The 21,511-nt window shown below is 42.7% G+C and overlaps 2 protein-coding genes across 2 annotated transcripts in view; both read left to right on the top strand.

Annotated features, from left to right (window-relative positions):
- Window positions 1–8,479, top strand: part of npepps (aminopeptidase puromycin sensitive) — a 42,364-nt gene extending 33,885 nt beyond the window's left edge. Inside the window, exons 18-23 of the mRNA XM_039811044.1 lie at window positions 1,980–2,036; window positions 2,812–2,919; window positions 4,108–4,263; window positions 4,484–4,531; window positions 7,623–7,794; window positions 8,427–8,479. Of these exons, the coding sequence (XP_039666978.1) occupies window positions 1,980–2,036; window positions 2,812–2,919; window positions 4,108–4,263; window positions 4,484–4,531; window positions 7,623–7,794; window positions 8,427–8,479 (594 nt within the window). The remainder of the gene's footprint in view (window positions 1–1,979; window positions 2,037–2,811; window positions 2,920–4,107; window positions 4,264–4,483; window positions 4,532–7,622; window positions 7,795–8,426) is intronic.
- Window positions 8,480–11,161: 2,682 nt separating this feature from the next.
- Window positions 11,162–16,169, top strand: c1h6orf120 (chromosome 1 C6orf120 homolog). Its single transcript, XM_039817201.1, has 2 exons — window positions 11,162–12,003; window positions 15,491–16,169. Exon 2 carries the CDS (start codon window positions 15,540–15,542, stop codon window positions 16,104–16,106), a length of 567 nt encoding a protein of 188 aa, XP_039673135.1. The 5' UTR covers window positions 11,162–12,003; window positions 15,491–15,539; the 3' UTR covers window positions 16,107–16,169.
- The last annotated feature ends 5,342 nt before the right edge of the window (window positions 16,170–21,511 follow it).

The following is a 21,511-nucleotide window of genomic DNA, read 5'->3' as shown; positions in this document are numbered from 1 at the left end:
ATAGTGAATGATGTTAATCCATTACACTTTTTGTCAAATTCAGCGACTATCTCCTCACGGTCATCCAGCTTTCTATTTTCTGTGTGCGCTGAAAAACAAATCCGCTGTTAAAGGAGAAATCTGGCCGATTTTTACCTGAATCTTGATCGCTAGATGTCACAGAGTAACGTCGATAGGAAATATTTAAAAAAGCAAACTGGAGTTGCTGCAGCTAATGGTCAGAGCTCCCAGTTAGCTAAAATGCCAGTTGTGGGGGCATGTTCTAAAGCGTGCCTTTGTGCATTGTAACAGACACAAAATGCAATTTAAAGTGCCCATATTATGAAAAAAACACTTTTTCTGGTGATTTGGGGTGTTCTTTTGTGTCTCTGGTGCTTCCACACACATACAAACTTAGAAAAAAATCCATCCATGCTGTTTTGAGTGAGATACGGTTTCTGAATGTGTCCTGCTTTCAGTCTCCTGGTGAGCTGTTCAAAATCGGCCTCGGACTGTGACGTCACAGTCCGAAATGAGCTGGCTAACCACAACCGTTAGCTCGTAGCATGCTACGTCGTTCTCAATAGCAAAGCACTGCTACAACACACACAAGTTCACCATAATCTACAAAAGAACTACTTCCATGTGCGCCCTCATTTAGAAGTCTCCCAGCTGATCCTGCCTTGTAACTGACCAAAGTTGAAGAAACAGCCTTTCTTTTACTGTCTCTAGAGTTAGCTAACTGACATGCTCTACATCTGAGCTACTGAGCATGTGCGAGTGCAATCAAAGATAGTACAGAAGAAGAAGATGAAAAGAGGTCTCACTCTGTAGCTAAAACAGAAACCAGGTGAAAAGAGGATCTGCAGCAGTGAGAGAGAGCTGTGCAGTACAACAACAATATGGTGTTTTTTGAAAATTAAACCATGTAAACCTATTCTGGTACAACCTTAAAATACAGTTATGAACCTGAAAATGAGCATAATATGGGCGCTTTAAAATCTCTGTGCAACACGAACAGGGGCCCTTACGTGACAACAAGACAACGCGTTTTCAACTCAGACATTGTGAAGAAACCGTTTAAATTCAGAGTTTGTACTGTCACCTCCCTCTTTTTCCATCGGTTGCTGAAGTCCCGTGGGAATTCAGTTGTTGCAGTAAATGGTAAACGGTAGTGAGCAGATCGGAGTGTGTTATCCCACGGGACTTCAGCGTGAGACTAGAGCTAGCCTTCAGTAACGCTATTACTGTGCAAGCCACAGGAACCATTTGGCCCGTTTCCATGTAGTTAGAATGGTCACTGATATGGTCATAACCACTACAGTGCTCAATTACCTATTTTTGAGGGGGAAATAAACTTAAAGTTTTCGTCGCGAAGGCATGACCTCCGTGATCGACTCTTCAGGTTTTTGGTGAAGCGACCGATGGAAAAAGAGGTAGGTGAGCAGTACAAACTTTGAATTTAAACGGTTTCTTCACAATGTCTGAGTTGAAAATGCATCTTGTTGTCACGTAAGGGCCCCGTTCATGTTGCACAGAAATTTTAAGTTTTCTGTCCCTGAATCGGGCGGGCAGGGGCGGAGCTTTAGAAGAGGGGTTGTATTTGTTTGGCAGTTGAGTTCAAATAGCAACAATGTGTGCGCAGGAACGCTTACTGCACCTTTTTTACAAGGCACCAAAGCTCATTACAGAAAGGAAAAACGGGGATCATAAAACAATAATAATGGATATTGGTGTTGATTGTACTGGTTAGACCGCTCGCTTCATGTCCAAATCGCTCCTCATACAGTGTTGACTTTCTACATGTTGTATGGACTGAAAGGTTTGACATGATATAAGACAGCTTGTGTACACATCCATTCATGAAAGGACCAACTAGCATTAATATACGGCAGCGTTATTGTATTAGTATTGTAGCCACAAACTACGGTTGGTTTTTGTTGAATATTCCTACGGGATCATATTGCAATATCGATTTGACTGTGTATTTTTTTTTCCAGGTGTACGTAACAGTGCTGAAGCACGGAGACAGTGCCACGTTGGAAACCATGCTGAAGGTAAGACTGCAGCTGATGTCAGACTGTGACCGAAAGAGGCTCGGGCACCGTTGAACTAACAAATGAAACATTAATACGAGTGATCGAACTTTACAAAATCATCCTGAGTGAAGTGATCGTTGTCTGGTTTTTGTTTTCTTCTTTCTCTCGCTCTTAAGTTCTCTAATCAGTCCCTCCAGAAAAACGTGATTATGCGATCGCATAATTTAACGCATAATCAGCCAAAGCCAGCGAATTTTTTTTCAAATACGCCACACTTTCGCCGCATAAATTGCCGATTTCCGCGCAAAATATGCGGGGCTTGCATGATTTCATAATCCCCGCATTTTTGGTTGCAAAAAAGTCCCGTAAGATATCTTAGCAGAAAGTTGAAAAATGTTGCGTTTACTTCACACAAGAGCAGCCATTTTCCCCTGTTGCCATGGGAACATTACGAAGTGACGTATTTACGCGACGTGAACATCATCGAAAAGCAGCGTGTTGGAGGGGAATCTTTTTTTTCTCTTTTGTATCAAACCGCAGTTTTTGCAAGTTCCTGTAATTTCATCGCATAAAATTGCATAAATATCATATAGTATATTCCATCGCATTGTTTAAGAAAACGTGGCACATAATCAAGGATTTTTGTCCGCAACAATCACAAAAAAACTCTGCGTTTTTCTGGAAGGACTGACTAACGAGCTCGTTCTCCCTTTGGGACTCTTTTCACCTTTTTTTTTTTTTTCCTCTCTTTCTTATATATAAATAAACCTGTTCTTTTATCTTTGTCTTTTAGCTCCACAAACAAGCAGACATGCAGGAGGAGAAGAACCGTATCGAGCGAGTGCTGGGCGCCATCTCTGCCCCCGACCTCATCCAGAAAGTCCTCAGCTTCGCCCTCTCGGTACACATGGCCACGTTTACCGCGTGTTGCAACGTTTGGGTTTTCTCCGGGCCGACGGAGGAAATGAAAGAAGTGTCACGAGCGTGCTGTTTTTAAACCAGCGTGCTTTTACTTATCATGTGTCCTTGGAGGAAAATCTGACCCAGTTTCTGTTGTTGGACTTTGGGTCTGTTTTTATTGCTCAGTGCGGTTTCATGGCTTAATGATTACACCGACACTGTAGGAAACAATAAGGCACTAACTACAACAATACAGGAAGTTACCGGTTCTGAAATACTCATTATTCTACCTTCATTTATACTAAAATGATCATTGACGGGCGAACCCTCAATTCAAATGACATCGAGGCATTTACAAAGACGAAGAAAGAATAAAACCTCCTCCTCAATAGCATTTAAAGCTCGTTGTGGGACTGGCTCTAGTGGCTGTAATTCTGCACCAATGCTGAATTTCGGGAAAGAGACTTCAGATACAGTATTAGGGGACCACTAAGGCCTATATAAAAGAGACTTCAGATACAGTATTAGGGGACCACTAAGGTCTATATAAAAGAGACTTCAGATACAGTATTAGGGGATCACTAAGGCCTATATAAAAGAGACTTCAGATACAGTATTAGGGGGCCACTAAGGTCTATATAAAAGAGACTTCAGATACAGTATTAGGGGACCACTAAGGTCTATATAAAAGAGACTTCAGATACAGTATTAGGGGATCACTAAGGCCTATATAAAAGAGACTTCAGATACAGTATTAGGGGATCACTAAGGTCTATATAAAAGAGACTTCAGATACAGTATTAGGGGGCCACTAAGGTCTATATAAAAGAGACTTCAGATACAGTATTAGGGGGCCACTAAGGCCTATATAAAAGAGACTTCAGATACAGTATTAGGGGACCACTAAGGTCTATATAAAAGAGACTTCAGATACAGTATTAGGGGACCACTAAGGTCTATATAAAAGAGACTTCAGATACAGTATTAGGGGATCACTAAGGCCTATATAAAAGAGACTTCAGATACAGTATTAGGGGGCCACTAAGGTCTATATAAAAGAGACTTCAGATACAGTATTAGGGGACCACTAAGGTCTATATAAAAGCATCCAAAAAGCAGCATGCCATAGGACCTTTTAAGTTATTTGACCGCCTCAGCTAACCTCTCTCTGGGTCTTTCCCCCCGACAGGAAGACGTTCGTCCCCAGGACACGGTGTCAGTAATCGGGGGCGTGGCAGGAAGCAGTAAACAAGGGCGGAAAGCTGCCTGGAAGTTTGTCAGGGACAACTGGGAGGAGCTTTACAACCGTTACCAGGCCGGCTTCCTCATATCACGGCTCATCAAGGTAAAAATAAAAAGCTCCTCCAGGTCATGTGTTGGTGTGAGATTGGTTTCTCTACCACGGCCTCCAACGCAGACAACTACACCTTTTTTTATTCTGATTTATGGTCCGTTCCTTTTCAGGTGAACTTCCGTGTCTGTTGGCTTTTGTTAGAAAGTAACATTCTGTATGTTGTTTAGTTTTTGCATTCAGCTGATGTTTCTTGTTCACGTGTCTTTCGCAGCTCACAGTTGATGGATTTGCAATCGACAAAATGGCTGCTGAAGTGAAGGTGAGAGTGCTTCGCTTTGTATTCTGCCGATCCATTTGGGGTTTTGGGAGAAGGTTTATTCCTGGAAGTAAAAAAAAAAATTAATCATTTTTTTATTAATCTTTCCATGTTTTATTTTCTGGAACAGATTTTGAAATAGAAAGTGATTTAAATCAACTGAATGTCACACAGCTGAACCATTACTTAAGCTGTTTGACCACTAGGGGGCAGAATGACCTCACAGTAAGACATTACATGAAGTATACAGAGAATCAGGTAAAACAATAGTAGCACGTGGACATCAAGTGTACAAACTCATGAAGATAAAAATAAAAAAATAACATACGAATCAATACAAACGATAAACATTACAAAGAATTTTTTTTTTTTAAAGTACATGAAAACAAATGTATAATTAGTGAGAGGTTTCAGGGGAAAAAAGCTCTACAGTTTCCACAATTTGATTTTTTTCGATCGAAGTGTCTTCAGTAGAGATTAAAATTCTATGAGATAAAGTACAGAATTAGGAGATGAATTAGAAAATGTCTGCTTGTGAATATAAAATTTGGCATACAGAACGATGAAATGAATTAGATTACTCAAGAGCACCATTTCCTGAATTATCGTAGAAACCGATGACCTCACAGTAATACATTACTTTTAGCTGACACTTGTATCCAAAGCCACTTCCTCAACCGTGTAGGTACAAACTACTACTACTACTACTACTACTACTACTACTACTATCAAATACAAGTACATTAGCTTTAAATAAGCTAAACTACAAAGTGCCACATGTCAGTGCAGTTTTTGAATTTTCTTTTTTATAACAGTCTTCTTAGTCAGGTGCAGTCGGAAGAGATGTTTTTTTTTTTTTTTTTTTTAGCAAATAGACCGCTGTGATAGGTCGTCAGCAGAGATGGGAAGTAACGAAGTATGAATACTTCATTACTGTATTTTTACTTACCATTTTTGTGCCTGACTTTTTACTTTTACTACTTACAGTTTAACACCAACATCGGTACTTTCTACTCCTTAACATTTTATAAAATTGGCTGGTTACTTTAGTTTTCAAATTAATTACCGTTATTATTTTTTGCGTCATCAATACCGAACTCAATCTAATTGGATGGGAATAAACGTTGCACTTGACGCGCCACTACACGACGACTCGTCAGATTTGGCTGCGTTCATTCGTGGCAAATCATGCAACCGAGTAGCCTAGAAATCTAGACGCACCCTAGCGGCAGCAAATGTAATTTGCAGCCAGGCGGGGTCTAGGCACTCTCCGTTAGCTTGCGAGCTGGAAAAACCAAACTCTGGTCAGGCCAATCACATCGTGTATAGAGTCGGTGGGCGGGGCTTATGGCTGCTGCTGCTGGTGAACAGCTGGTCTTCTGGAAGACTTGGAGTTCAGCTTTTCTTTGAGAAAAGAACAAAGAACGGCACTGAAGTCATTCTTAAAAAAGGAAGATGTGTTCGGAGTTTCTCCGACCAGCTACGGAAGTTTAATCTATCAACTAGCGTTGCTCTGGTTAGTTGTAGCGCTATCCTATTGCGTGCGGAGGGAATTCGAAAGACGACAATTTATCCCGCCTTTCGGATTGAGTTCCCAGACCCAACATCTGGATGTGGGTCTGGCTTGGCAGGCTAGCAACGGAGTATTTTTTATCGGTACTTCTACTTGAGTACGGGAAGTGAGTACTTTTGCCATCTCTGGTCGTCAGCATATCAAGTTCTACTTACTCATCCAGCAGACAGGGCAGCATCTCATTGGAGGCGTGTTTCTGTGCACATGATGCCCCTCGTTTGAGTTTCTGACTTTATGGCTTTGCTGATAAAGTCTGAAATAACGTCCCATCCAGAGCACAGTTTATTTCACACATTCCACTTTTAGTTTTTACTTTGAAAGTTCTTTCTTTTTTTACCTTTTTTTTAAAAAGAGCAGTTGAACATCTCAACACGAGGTCCATTTAGTATTTGTTTATTTGTTTATGTAACGGGGACAATGAACTTCTGTCATTGACTGTGCCAGTATTAGCTTGAATTAGCTGAATTTAATCAGCAGTTTCTCGGCAGCCAAGGACTTAGGGAATCATAAAATGATGCTCTAACATACTAATTTTTTAAATTATTTTAAAAAATTTTAAAAATTATTTAAAACAATGACATCATACAAAACAAACATTGGTTATGTTTCAGCCGTGATTTGAGTTGTGATTTAAAACTAGACAGACGTAGAGCATTTTTTATTTAAGTTGCTGTTCTTGAGCTTTGAATCGTATCGCACAATCTTTAAGAGAGTTGAGCTCTTAAAGGAATTGTAGATGTATGAAATGAAATTTCTGTTTTTCTGAAGACTTTAAAGGAACACGCCGACTTATTGGGACTTTGTCTTATTCCCTGTATCCCCCAGAGTTAGATGAGTCCATACGTACCCTTCTCATCTCTGTGCGTGTCCTAACTCTGTCTGACCCACCCACCGCTAGCCTAGCTTAGCACAGATCCTGGAGGTAACCGGCTCCATCTAGCCTAGCTTAGCACAGATCCTGGAGGTAACCGGCTCCATCTAGCCTACTGCTCCCAAAAAGTGACAAAATAACACCAACATGTTCCTATTTACATGTTGTGATTTGTATAGTCACAGCGTGTACGAATAAGGTCACATGACACACAGCCATCTTCTAAGCGTATACATACTGGGAACTATATTCTCAGAAAGGCGAAGCACTGCTACTCGGGCGGAGGGATTTTGCTCGCAGCACCTGAGCATCACCTTGGTGAGGAGCAGAGAGTAACAACGGTGCTTTTCAGGTGTTGGGCTAATCACTTCGCCCGAGGAGCAGTGCTTCGCACGCGCGGAGATGAGATGGGTGTGTAAGGACTCCTCTAACTCCGGGGGATAAGACAAAGTCCCAATAAGTCGGCGCGTTCCTTTTCAAGGGATACCTGCAGAGGAAAACGCTGTTCTGACAACTACATTTCTTTGCATTTCTTTCCCCAAGAGTTTCGACACCTTGTCTTAAACTGGCCTCTGTCTGTCTGTCTGTCTGTCTGTCTGTCTGTCTGTCTGTCTGTCTGTCTGTCTGTCTGTCTGTCTGTGTCCCTGCAGAGTTTCTTTGAGAGCCACCCGGCGCCGGCGGCCGAGCGTACGGTGCAGCAGTGCTGCGAGAACATCCTCCTCAACGTCGCCTGGCTGAAGCGGGACGCCGACGACATCCAGCAGTATCTACTGCAGCGCAAAAAGCCCCCGTCTGAGCCGCAGCCCCCCCCCACACCATCTAGCCCCACCCCCCCCCCTCCCCTCCCCCTCTAGCGCGGACCTCCCAGCATCATAGCTGCCCCCCCTCCCCCTACAGACCAGAGCGGGAGACCAGAGCGTACTCACAGCAGGCTTCATTTCTCTTAAGAAACTATATGGAACAAGAAGGCAAAGCCAAGAATCTAACTAAGTGTTGGAAACGCAAAAGAGACTCTTTCTACGTTAACGAAGCAAATTCATTTTTAGACCAGGAATGTAGTTTTAGCCCCATTCTGCCCCTCGAGCAGACGAACACCCCCCCCGCCCGGTCAACAAGTAACGTAATAACGGCGACAGAAACGGCGCTCGGCGAAGAAGCACCCTGCTGACGCACTCTGCATCACCTGCCCAGTATGCACCCCCCCCCCATCCATCCATCCATCTCTGCGTCCTAGCTGAGAAAAACTGTGACTCCCCCCTTTTCTCACCCACCCCCACCCCTTTTTTTTCCCGCTGCCACTCCGTTTTAAATGCATGAAGTGTGATTTTTCTGCATTTGCTGCTTTTTGTTTTTACTTCGGTTTGTTTTCTGTACAAACAAAGTATTTGATTTTCTTTTATTTGATTTTTTTTTTTTTTGTCCCACCCCTCTCTCTCTCTCTCTCTCTGTGTTAGTCATCCACACCTTCACCCCTCTTCCTTCTCTTTCGGGCGCTGTGATTGGGTGAAAGCAGAAGGGCAGAATGGGGTTAATAAGCAGTATTGTGTGTTGTAGTTTCCAACAGCAGCACTGATTCTCCATTTGCTAATTAACAGTTAGGACGAGGCGAGCAGCGCTAGCATGGTACTACATTGTAAACTGTATAATGCAAGCATTTTTTATTTTATTTTTTGCAAAACGATGTTCCTTTTTAAAAAGAATTACATGGAAAAATCCCCCCCAACCCCACCAAATCCCCTCCCCCCGAGCTCTGTCCAGTCAGAGTTTGTATAGTTTAAATCACCTACAAGCATACAAACTCTCCCCCCCCCCCGTTTCTTTATCTGCCACCCTCAATGAAATGTGTTTTATAAGACATCAGATGCAGTGATTTATTTAAATGTTGAGATAATCTTATATTCTAAGGAGAGAGAGGAAGTGTAAACAAAAAAAAATAATAATAAAAAGAGGATCACAACGCTACTCTTCGGGGGGGGTGGGGCCTTTTTCATTCAGATTAACATCAGGAGCCTCCTCTGAAACGAGGGTGGAGGGCCCGGCGAGGCCCGGTTGGGACTCTCTGTTGGCGTTGGCAGATCGCCTTGACTCCGCCGGCAGACTCGGAAGCCTTAAAATCGGTCCGACTTTGTTTGCAGTAAATATTTAACACTGAAGTGGCGAGAACGGGCGATTTCCACGTGACGTCAAACGGATCTAATGGCGACAGATTATGCAGACTTGTTGAACGAGTATATCTATATAGAATTTACAATTTGATGTGGTTTTTTGAAAACGTACCGACCGACCAATCCATCCAACCTGTTGTCGAGACTCCCCCCTGCCCCTCCCCCTCCCCTGCCCTGCCCCTCTTCTGGAACATTTGTTGTTTTTCTTTTGTTTCTTTTTTGTTTTAAACTACAGTTGGTGTTCATTAAAGTGAAAAAAAGGATTTTAAAAACCAAACGAGTGAGGTGTGAGTGTGCATGCCTGGAAACCGATTTTTGGAATTTATTTTAAATTCTCTCACATCGACAAGGGAGAAAGACGATCACATTGGATTACAAATTGATAGAGGCAGCGAAGAAACTGATGAATAACGTGTACATATACAGTACAGGCCAAGAGTTTGGACACACCTTCTCATTCAATGTGTTTCCTTTTTATTTTCATGACTATTTACATTGTAGATTCTCACTGAAGGCATCAAAACTATGAATGAACACATATGGAATTATGTACTTAACAAAAAAGTGTGAAATAACTGAAAACATGTCTTATATTTTAGGTTCTTCAAAGTAGCCACCCTTTGCTTTTTATTAATAAGGGAAAAAACTTCCACTAATTAACCCCTGACAAAGCACACCTGTGAAGGTAAAACCATTTCAGGTGACTACCTCATGAAGCTCATTGAGAGAACACCAAGGGTTTGCAGAGTTATCAAAAAAAGCAAAGGGTGGCTACTTGGAAGAATCTAAAATATAAGACATGTTTTCAGTTATTTCACACTTTTTTGTTAAGTACATAATTCCATATGTGTTCATTCATAGTTTCAATGTAAATAGTCATGAAAATAAAGGAACGCATTGAATGAGAAGGTGTGTCCAAACTCTTGGCCTGTACTGTATATCTAAAACCGCTGAATAACCCTTAATGAGAATAAAATTGGTTACAGATTGACGAAGATGATTGGAGGGATGACATCCACACATCTACACCTTTTAGGTTTCATGAAGTGTCTGTTCAGGCAGCGCTTGGCTTTGAGTTTGCGTTGATGCGTGATGTTTTAATGTTTTCTGGGGTTTTTTGTCTAAAGAATTAGAATTAAGTTCAACATGTGGGAAGTCTTAAAAGAAGAGGAGAATCTGGACAGCTTTGACTACAGTGTTTCCTGCCGAGGCGAACGTAAATATGCAGTCCAATAAAGCAACGCTTAATGCTACACTTATCTGCCACTACAAGACATTCGTCAGGCGTGTAACTGCTCTAATTGTGTAAAACTAGTCTCCAAATATGTCCGTTATCTCTCTGCTTGTACGCAGTTAAAGGTGGAAGTTGTTTTTATATTCTACTTCAGGTCACACGTGTTGGAAGGTTTCATTTCAGGTTGTTTGCATCTCTTTTTATCAACAGAGTCTAAAAGGTCCCAAAGGCCCCAGGTTGTCTGTGTAGAAGTTACTTTGCTGTAAATAAATTAATTGCAAGTGGCAGTAAATGAAGAGAGCGAGCGAGCGAGAGAAATGAAGAACGCCCTCATACTCTGCTTCTGACTGGCTAGTAGTCCTTACCTAGCTACTGTCAGGGCACGCCCTCATACTCTGCTTCTGACTGGCTAGTAGTCCTTACCTAGGTACTGTCAGGGCACACCCTCATACTCTGCTTCTGACTGGCTAGTAGTCCTTACCTAGGTACTGTCAGGGCACGCCCTCATACTCTGCTTCTGACTGGCTAGTAGTCCTTACCTAGGTACTGTCAGGGCACGCCCTCATACTCTGCTTCTGACTGGCTAGTAGTCCTTACCTAGCTACTGAGCATGTGCGACTGCCAACAAAGATGGAACAGAAGTGAGATGTCTCACTCTGTAGCTAAAACAGAGAGCTCAACACACAGGGTGAAAAGAGGAGCTGCAGCAATGTGGAGTTCAACAAAAATATGGTTTTTTTTTTTTTTAAATTAAACTGCATAAACCTATTCTGGTACAACCTCTAAATACAATTATGAACCTGAAAATGGGCATAATATGAGCACTTTAATATTTTGGTGGCATTTTTTGCCTTTTTACCAGAGACGGTAGAAAGCTACCGGTAAATGTGAGGAAAAATGGGGATAACATGCAAGAAATGTTCCTGTCTGGACCTGAAGCGGGGACATGGTGATCACATGGCCTGCGATGAAGCAAAAGTGTAATTGTATTACTTTTTTTTTTTTTAATGCTGGTTTCAGTTGATGTTATGCTTACATGGTGCATGTATTTTTAAAGAAATGTCTCCCTTACAAATTAATTTACTTACTAACTAAGCTTGGAGCAGGATTGTGTTCCAGTCTAGTCAGCCACTGCAGATTGACTCCAGTTAGGCTTTCTCTCTTTGGGTTGGGTTTGTTTGGATTTCTGTTGGATTATATTTAGTTAATATTTATACTTATGATGGTTGGCATTTTTAAGTTTATAAAAAAAAAAGTCCCAACCCCTGGGCAGTGATGAAAGAAGTACTCAGATCTTTGCTTAAGTAAATGTAGCATGGAACATCAGAAATTAATCAACTAAACAGACTTGTTTTTATATTTTTTATATTTCCTTTAAGACATAAAACGTTTGCATAATATTCACTTATCCTTGCTTTATTTTTGGTCATTAAGTCTAGTCTGTTAGATTTATAAAAAGATTTAAAACACAGCGAGGTGTAAGTGGATCCTGCTGGGTGCAGCTACCATGTTCCACCGGTAGGGGCGCCGGCGAGCGGCGCTCGGGCGTCGGTGAGTCAAAGTAAAAGGAGGTGAAGAAGTGAACTTTGGTTTGGACTTGGGCGAAGATGCTGGTTAGGAAATGACAGCTGTGTAAGTAAACGAGAGTGGTGTGTTGAGTTGCTGATTAATACATGTTTAGTAATCAATTCATAACTTAATTAATCAAGTTCGGAGTGATTCGGCTGCGTCCGTTCCCTGGAAACTTCAGCGGATTCAGCTCAAACTGAACACGCTAGTTAGCTACGTTAGCCGCGTTAGCCGCGTCAGCTAGCCGAACTGTGATAAGAAGCTAGTTGTCTAAATAAGTAAGTAGCTTGCTGTTAGCTGAGGCTAGCCGTATTTTTGCTAAGCGCAGTTAACGTTATATTACCAAAATATTAATTTACAGGAACATGTATTTTGCCGGGGTTTTTATTTAATATATTTAATCCGTTGGGATGTAAAGTGCTGTGAAAGCCCATTTCCGCCGTTGTGATGAAAAAATTGTTAGTCATCATAATGAGATAGCTAGTATCTCAAAGTAATGAGGTAGCTAGTATCTCAAAATACATGAGAAATGTAATTATTTTTGAGATACTAAGTCATCATTTTGAGATACAAAGTCCGTTTTAAGAGTTTCTCCATGTTTGGAATGTTTCTTATTATTATTTTGAGACGCTTCAATATTCTGAGAAAGTTTTTCACGAACATGATGAATTATTATATTATCTTTTTCGCATCACATTGACGGAAATGGACTTCCATACTTTACAGCTTGTAGCCTATGCTTGTAGCTGCTGGCAGGTGTGGTGTGTTAGCAGGTTAGCATTAAACTCGGATACAGCGTCAAGTTATTGAGACTAATAGTTGTTGTTTATACCAACCAGGATTGTTTTTACATTAAACGTCTCACGCGTATCTGGTCATGTAGTCCTGAAACTGGATATTCAAGCGAAAATTAGGTTGTGAAAGACGTTACAACCGTTTTTTCCCTTCGTATCAAAGGTCAGACTCACCGGCAGAGACTCAGCTGTTTATTTTTAGCTCTGCTGAGGGTCAGTGGTTTCTTTTAGATTGTCCTGAGAACAGCTCAGATTAACATGTTTTACTTTATAGCAGGAAACCTACAGGCGCTGGTGGAAGAACAAGTATTAAAGGTCCTATGACATAGTGCTCTTTGGATGCTTTTATATAGACCTTAGTGGTCCCCTAATACTGTATCTGAAGTCTCTTTTATATAGGCCTTAGTGGTCCCTAATACTGGATCTGAAGTCTCTTTTATATAGACCTTAGTGGTCCCCTAATACTGTATCTGAAGTCTCTTTTATATAGGCCTTAGTGGTCCCCTAATACTGTATCTGAAGTCTCTTTTATATAGGCCTTAGTGGTCCCCTAATACTGGATCTGAAGTCTCTTTTATATAGACCTTAGTGGTCCCCTAATACTGTATCTGAAGTCTCTTTTATATAGGCCTTAGTGGTCCCCTAATACTGGATCTGAAGTCTCTTTTATATAGGCCTTAGTGGTCCCCTAATACTGGATCTGAAGTCTCTTTTATATAGACCTTAGTGGTCCCCTAATACTGGATCTGAAGTCTCTTTTATATAGACCTTAGTGGTCCCCTAATACTGTATCTGAAGTCTCTTTTATATAGACCTTAGTGGTCCCCTAATACTGTATCTGAAGTCTCTTTTATAGAGGTCTTCGGTGGTCCCTAATACTGTATCTGAAGTCTCTTTTTATATAGACCTTAGTGGTCCCCTAATACGGATCTGAAGTCTCTTTTATATAGGCCTTAGTGGTGCCCCTAATACTGTATCTGAAGTCTCTTTTATATAGGCCTTAGTGGTCCCCTAATACTGGATCTGAAGTCTCTTTTATATAGGCCTTAGTGGTCCCCTAATACTGTATCTGAAGTCTCTTTTATATAGACCTTAGTGGTTCCCCTAATACTGTATCTGAAGTATCTTTTATATAGACCTTAGTGGTCCCCTATTTTTTTTTTTTTTCCCTTTTTTTTTTTGAAGTCTCTTTCCTGAAATTCAGCCTTTGTGCAGAACTACAGCCACTAGAGCCAGTCCCACAATGAGCTTTCCTTAGGATGTGCCATTTCTGTGTCTTTAGCTATTGAGGAGGAGAGAGAGAGGAGGAGGGGGGGGGGGGGATTTCTAGCCACTGGGGGAACCATAGGCAGGCTGGGGGAACGCATATTAATGCATAAAGTGACATTTAGAGGCTGCATTACAGTACAGTGATGTCATTTTCTGAACTCAGCAGAACCGCTCTAGCAGTCTTATTATTTTTCTTTACCCACTTAATCATTGTATCTACGTTTTCGGTGTTTATTTATCTATAATCTTGTTGTGTAAATAAGTTAGACAAAATGTAAATGTATCATAAATGTTTTTGTGAAAGCACCAAAATTGTCAAGCCGACAATATATCGCCGCCATATGGACATGGATGTGTTTGGTGAAACATATCGTTATATTAAATTTTCTCCACATCGCCCGGCCCTAGTTACAGCCTAGGGTTGCCCGATATTGACAAAAAGTGATTTGCAATATTATTAAGCGTGAATATATTGCGATATCGGTATTCATTCCGATATTCTTAAACATATTTGAAAACACAAAAGTAAAAAAAACACATGAATAGAATATCAAAACAGGTTTTCATACAACACAAGGGTTTATTTAAACGCACGCTTCGCAGTTCACACTTGTTTCGCTGTCTCTATGCGTATCTCACAAAATACACGGGATATTGCGTACTTTTCAGTAGCGTTATGACTAAATATCGTCGTCAACAAACCTTGACAATGTGTCTCATTTTAACGTTAGCTTTAGACGTTAGCCCCTGGAGCTGAAAAGTGTGTGTGTGTGTGTGTGTGTGTGTGTGTGTGTGTGTGTGTGTGTGTGTGTGAGTGTGTGTGTGAGTGTGTGTGTGTGTGTGAGTGTGTGTGTGTGTGTGAGGTGTGTGAGAGTGTGTGTGTGTGTGTGAGAGAGTGTGAGAGAGTGTGTGTGAGAGTTTGATTTCTCGCATTAAAAAGTCTCAGAAGTGAATTTGGTAACGAAACATTGCAGTGTCTGGAATATAAGATTTTGTCTCGTCTCTAATGTGTGTGTATGGGGATTCGCTCAACCAATCAGCGCGCGTCTCTACGTGTGTGTGTGTACGGGGCTAAGGCTCAACCAATCAGCGGGCAGCTCATCTAAATATTCATGACCATACCATATTTGGAAGAAAAGCTCCTGTTACAAATAGGGCCAAAACACAGGGATGCATAAGGGCCCATAAAATATCAACCAGGCCATTTTCAGCCCAACCAATGTTACATACCCCATTAGGAGACCATAAGGAACAGTGTGAAATACCCTATATAATCATTCTATCACCCCTTTAAAACAGGCCGCCAAAAACAACAACTTTTCAGTACATTTTCGATATTGCGAAAACGATATTGAGTCGATATAACGTGCAGCCCTATTCCAGCCTTTTAGTTGAATTTCCTGTCTCTGTTGGGTTGTGTTCTAAAGCTTGTGGTGTGTGTGTGTGTGTGTGTGCGTGTGCGTGTGCGTGCATGGTCGTGTTGCCAGGCTGTCCGGTGTCGTCCAGGCGCTGACCGACTGACCGACCGATGCCTTCATGATGTTGAGCTGCAGCGCGCTGCTCGTCGCCCTGCTGCTGTCCCAGGCCCGAGGCTTCCTGAGCCTCTCGGAGGACGACGGCATCCCCGAAGAGTGGACGCTGCTCCACGTGGTTCAGGGCCACATCGGGGCCGGGAACTACAGCTACCTGCGCCTCAACCACGACGGCAGGATCATCCTGCACATGCAGAGCCTCAAGGGGGACGCGGACCTCTACGTGTCGGACAAAACCCTGCGGCCGAGCTTCGACACCTACAAGCTGCAGTCGGCCACCTGCGGCCAGGATGTGGTGGTGGTTCCGGGGGACTTGGTGAGGCCCGTGGGCATCGGCATTTACGGCCACCCGTCTCACAAGGAGAGCGAGTTTGAAATGCGGGTGTTTTACGATCAGACGGTTCCCCACGACCCGTTCGAGAGGGGCTCAGACGCTTCGGGAGACGGAGATAAGAAAAAGAAATCCCATCAGGCGGAGGAGGAGGAGGAGGACGACTATCAGGAAGAGGAGTCGATCTTTTGGACAATTCTAATTGGACTTTTGAAGATTATATTGGAGATTTTGTTTTGAAAATGGTTCCCTTCGTTGCTGCTGTAACACGAGGAGGAGGTTGTGCCTCCTCCTCCTGTGTTTTTTTTTGTAGGCTCAGTCGGCCTCGAAACATTCAGAGAAGATTATTTTCTCCCGTTCTGGAAGGCTGAGAAAATGTCGCACCGCGCCACTGAGAACTCTGCCGTTTTTTTTTTTTTTTTAACAATTCCTTTCCTTATGATCACACGCGCGTACTTGATTTTTAAAAGAAGTTGAAACCAATAAATGTTTTCGATTTGAAGCCTGACTAATCAGAAAACGCTTCACAAAGTCTGCATGTCTGGTGATAAGTGAATAATGAACACGAGCCTCTCAGATTCAGCAGGTGGCGTTTTGGGTGTCCTCCCTACAAAGGAGCGTGTTAAGGTGGAAAGCCAGCTCACAAAATTTGGGCTAAATTTGTGATTTCTATATTGCGCTGCAGTTCAACCAAAAGGGGCAAAAAGGGGAATATTTCTGCAGTTTTAAAGTTTATCTTTAATACAACACACACACACGCTCTACCTAAGGTTAAAGGGTTGCTGTCCGTACTGGTCATGAAATGGATCCTTTCTGATGGGGAATAAAAATCCTTAAATTACTACGTCTGAAGTTGAGAAGTGTGTCTCAAAGAGAGCCTGTCGTCGTATGTATCTTCCTCCCGACTGATCCCACTGCTTCCCTGATCGCTCTTCGGGAACTCTTACATCGCACCTCAACGAGGACGAGAGGAGAGGACGAGGTACGCGCTTTTTCCCGACAGACTCTTTTCTTTAGAGATCACGCGAAAAATCGACCGCAGTAGCCGCGATCCGCGGTAAAACCGCGAGGCAGGGCGCAGCGCACCGAGGCAAAGTGCAGCGCAGGTTCGCGTCATCGTTGCTTCTGGCTTCGGTTGCACCTTTTTCAAAAAGGTCAAAGGTGAAATAATTTGAACTTTGAGTGCCATTTTGAGCGGGTGTGCCACGCCGAGGGCAGCTCTTCCTCCGAGTCGTCTCCACCTCTCTCTATATTTAGGAAAACAGCCGGCGCAGAGCGTTTCCACCGCGGATCATAGGAGGCTTTAAGAATGGGGAGGGGGGGGGGGAAATAGATCTCGAGTTCAAATTTCTCACAACGGGCAAAGTCACCGGTAAAGGTGGGAGGTGTCTGTTTTCAGGAGAAAAAAAAAAGAGCAGATTAGACACGTTTTTGACGAACAGACTTTTGATTGACGTTTGCATTTTCTCAGTTTTGTAGAAAATCCAGTTAATCCGGATCTCCTAAATGATGTGAGGAGGTTTTTAGCGGAGAAAAGAAATGTTGCCAGACAGTCAAACAGCAGGTGTGATGGATGCGAACAGGACTGATGCTGTACAGCTAAGTTTAGCATATCTGTAACGAAGTGAAATCCCAACTTCCAGGTTCTTTTCCAGATATAAAAAAAAGAAAACCTCATTCAAAGACACTTTGACATTTATAACAATACATATAACTAAAAAAAAAATCCAGACTTGGAACAGAGACTTTCCGATGTACAGTACAGGCCAAAAGTCTGGACACACCTTCTCATTCAATGCGTTTCTTTTTATTTTCATGACAATTTACATTGTAGATTCTCACTGAAGGCATCAAAACTATGAATGAACACATATGGAGTTATGTACTTAACAAAAAAGTGTGAAATAACTGAAAACATGTCTTATATTTTAGATTCTTCAAAGTAGCCACCCTTTGCTTTTTTATTAATAAGGGAAAAACTTCCACTAATGAACCCTGACAAAGCACACCTGTGAAGGTAAAACCATTTCAGGTGACTACCTCATGAAGCTCATTGAGAGAACACCAAGGGTTTGCAGAGTTATCAAAAAAAGCAAAGGGTGGCTACTTTGAGGAATCTAAAATATAAGACAAGTTTTCAGTTATTTCACACTTTTTTGTTAAGTACATAATTCCATATGTGTTCATTCATAGTTTTGATGCCTTCAGTGAGAATCTACAATGTAAATAGTCATGAAAATAAAAAGGAAACACATTGAATGAGAAGGTGTGTCCAGACTTTTGACCTGTACTGTAGATTGTCTTTATTCATACCTTACCTCTCCAAGTTTCATTTAAACGTGAATTTTGCGTCATCAATCATTGGTTGGAGATCTGATCATTTCCAGGTAGAAACCTCACGCGTCTACCAGGACGAAGATAGTCTCGTCGTTTGTCTAACTTATTCAGCAGAAGCCTCCGATACGCTTTAAAACTAGGGATGCACCGAATCCAGGTTTTTGGTGTTCGACCGAATACCGAATCCTCCTCCCATCCTCGGTCCATTAACGCAGCGAACGCACTAATGTAGGTAACGTACCTGAAGTCGCTGCTGTCTGGAGATTCCTTCGCGCACAACTCGTATTTTTTCGGATGTTTCGTAACAGCGGCCATGTTGTGTGTTGTTTAGGGTCCTCGCCACCACCAGACAAATGGGCGTTGCAGATTGAACACGTAGCTGGACTTGAATGGCCTTCTTTACTACTGCCAAACATCACTTGTTCTGCTCACCGGTTCCATTTTCCACTTTCTCACAGCCTGCTGCGTCGAACGCTCCACCTACGTGAACACCTTCCCGTAATCAACGGCGCCGTCGTTACGGCGACCAGCGTAGCGCGCCGAGTGCAAGCGTAGGGTTCTGTTCGGTGGGAAAAAATACTAAGGTTAGGCAGAATCCGAACCCCCGTCAAAAAGCCCGATATTCGGCCGAATCCTGGATTCGGTGCATCTCTATTTAAAGCGCCCATATTCTGCTCATTTTCAGGTTCATAACTGTATTTTAAGGTTGTACCAGAATAGGTTTACATGGTTTAATTTTCAAAAAACACCATATTGTTGTTGTACTGCACAGCTCTCTCTCACTGCTGCAGATCCTCTTTTCACCTGGTCTCTGTTTTAGCTACAGAGTGAGACCTCTTTTCATCTTCTTCTTCTGTACTATCTTTGATTGCACTCACACATGCTCAGTAGCTCAGATGTAGATCATGTCAGCTAGCTAACTCTAGAGACAGTAAAAGACTTTGTTGTTTCTCCAACTTTGGTCAGTTACAAGGCAGGATCAGCTGGGAGACTTCTAAATGAGGGCGCACATGGAAGTAGTTCTTTTGTAGATTATGGTGAACTTGTGTGTGTTGTAGCAGTGCTTTGCTATTGAGAACGAGGTAGCATTCTAGCGTTAGCGTTAGCCGGCTAACGCTAGCATTAGCTGGCTAACGCTACGAGCTAACGGTTGTGGTTAGCCAGCTCATTTCGGACTGTGACGTCACAGTCCGAGACGATTTTGAACAGCTCACTAGGAGACTGAAGGCAGGACACATTCAGAAACCGTATCTCACTCAGAACAGCATGGATGGATTGTTTTCTAAGCGTGTATGTGTGTGGAAGCCCCAGAGACACAAAAGAACACCCCAAATCACCAGAAAAAGTGTTTTTTTCTTTTTCATAATATGGGCACTTTAAAACCCGTTTTTGCCGAGTGGATCCGAAGGGATCCCTTCACGGCCAGCACGAACAGGAGCAGCTCTCGCAACGTACGAGAAGCGTGCGAGCGCGGTGACGAGATGGACTTAAAATCCTAACCGATCCTTTTTGACTTTTATCATAAATCTTCAAATCAAACGTAGGCTACATCTACACTACCACGTTTTGATTTAGAAACGAATATCTTTTGCTACGCGTACGCCTCGCGTCCACACTACTCCCACGTTCCCGAGCCCCTGAGAACGGAGACTTTTGGGAAACATCGCTGCCCCCATTTTTGGTTTCAAACGGAGACCTTCGGAAAACGACGGGCGCACAACAGCCGGTCTAATCGGCCTGGCGTTGTTGTCGTTGTTGTTCTCTCTGCAAAAGTCTTTCCAACTTCTACGTCCACGATTTACAACCGCAGAGTAACGTCTGGCAGGGCTGCCACCTCTTAATCGACTAATCGGTCGTTTTGGTCTTAGTCGACTAAGATTTCTTTAGTTGATAAGTCATTTTTTATGCTTATTCATAATAAATTACTCATTTCCAAGAAACTTCTGAGCACATTTATGGTAAACACAAGATTTAAAGTGGTGCTTTTGCAGGATTAATTGTGGAGAAACTCAGTTTTACAGATGGTTAATTAACTACATTTATATTGTGCTTTTCTAGTCTTAACCACCTCTCACAGCGCACAGCTCTGTCGATTAAATCAACTAATCGATTAGTCGACAAAATCCTATAAGGGTTAGTCGACTAATTTCTTTAGTCGAGGACAGCCCTAACGTCTGTAACGATCTGCTTCCTGTGTGTGTGTGTGTGTGTGTGTGTGTGTGTGTGTGTGTGTGTGTGTGTGTGTGTGTGTGTGTGTGTGTGTGTGTGTACCTGTTTTTACTATATTCGTGGGGTCCAAAAACCGGGGGCTATAGTATACTTGTGGGGTCTGCACAGCCTCATGGGGACCAAAATGCTGGTCCCCATGAGTTTAAAGGGCTGTTTGAGGGTTAAGACTTGGTTTTAGGACTAGGGTTAGAATTAGGTTATGGTTATGGTTAAGGTGAGGGTAAGGGTTAAGGTTAGGCATTTAGTGGTGATGGTTAAGGTTAGGGTAAGGGTTAAGGTTAGGCATTTAGTGGTGATGGGTTAGGGTTAGGGTAAGGGTTAAGGTTAGGCATTTAGTTGGGATGGTTAAGGTTAGGGTAAGGGTTAAGGTTAGGCATTTAGTTGTGATGGTTAAGGTTAGGGTAAGGGTTAAGGTTAGGCATTTAGTGGTGATGGTTAAGGTTAGGGTAAGGGATAAGGTTAGGCATTTAGTTGTGATGGTTAAGGTTAGGGTAAGGGTTAAGGTTAGGCATTTAGTGGTGATGGGTTAGGGTTAGGGTAAGGGTTAAGGTTAGGCATTTAGTGGTGATGGTTAAGGTTAGGGTAAGGGTTAAGGTTAGGCCTTTAGTTGGGATGGTTAGGGTAAGGGGCTAGGGAATGTATTATTTCAATGATGGGTCTCCACAAAGATAGTGATACAGACGTGTGTGTGTGTGTGTGTGTGTGTGTGTGTGTGTGTGTGTGTGTGTGTGTGTGTGTGTGTGTGTGTGTGTGTGTGTGGGGGGGGTGTGTGTGTGTGGGGTGTGTGTGGTGGTGTGTGTGGGGGGGGTCACGTGATATGTGGTGTCAGACGCGGCCCTACGGACGGAGATTAGTTCTGCTACCGGTGCTAAAACTCTCGTGTGGGCCGAGATCGTTTTTGTCTCAAAACGGCGCTTTAAAAAAAACGAAAGCGTAGCCGCGTAGACGTGACCTCGGCGTCAAACCGACGGCCGTAGCGGCCGACTCAGCTCTCGGGCCTGAGGACGAATGAAAACCGCGTGTCTTAACTCTGCGCGTCAACACCCCCGCGGGATGTGTGTGCAATACAGTCCTCGTCA

This window comes from Perca fluviatilis, chromosome 1 (assembly GCF_010015445.1).
Source record: "Perca fluviatilis chromosome 1, GENO_Pfluv_1.0, whole genome shotgun sequence".
Taxonomy (NCBI): Eukaryota; Metazoa; Chordata; class Actinopteri; order Perciformes; family Percidae; genus Perca; species Perca fluviatilis.
Note: the sequence above shows the minus strand (reverse complement) of the source record. Positions and strands in the feature narration are given on the sequence as shown.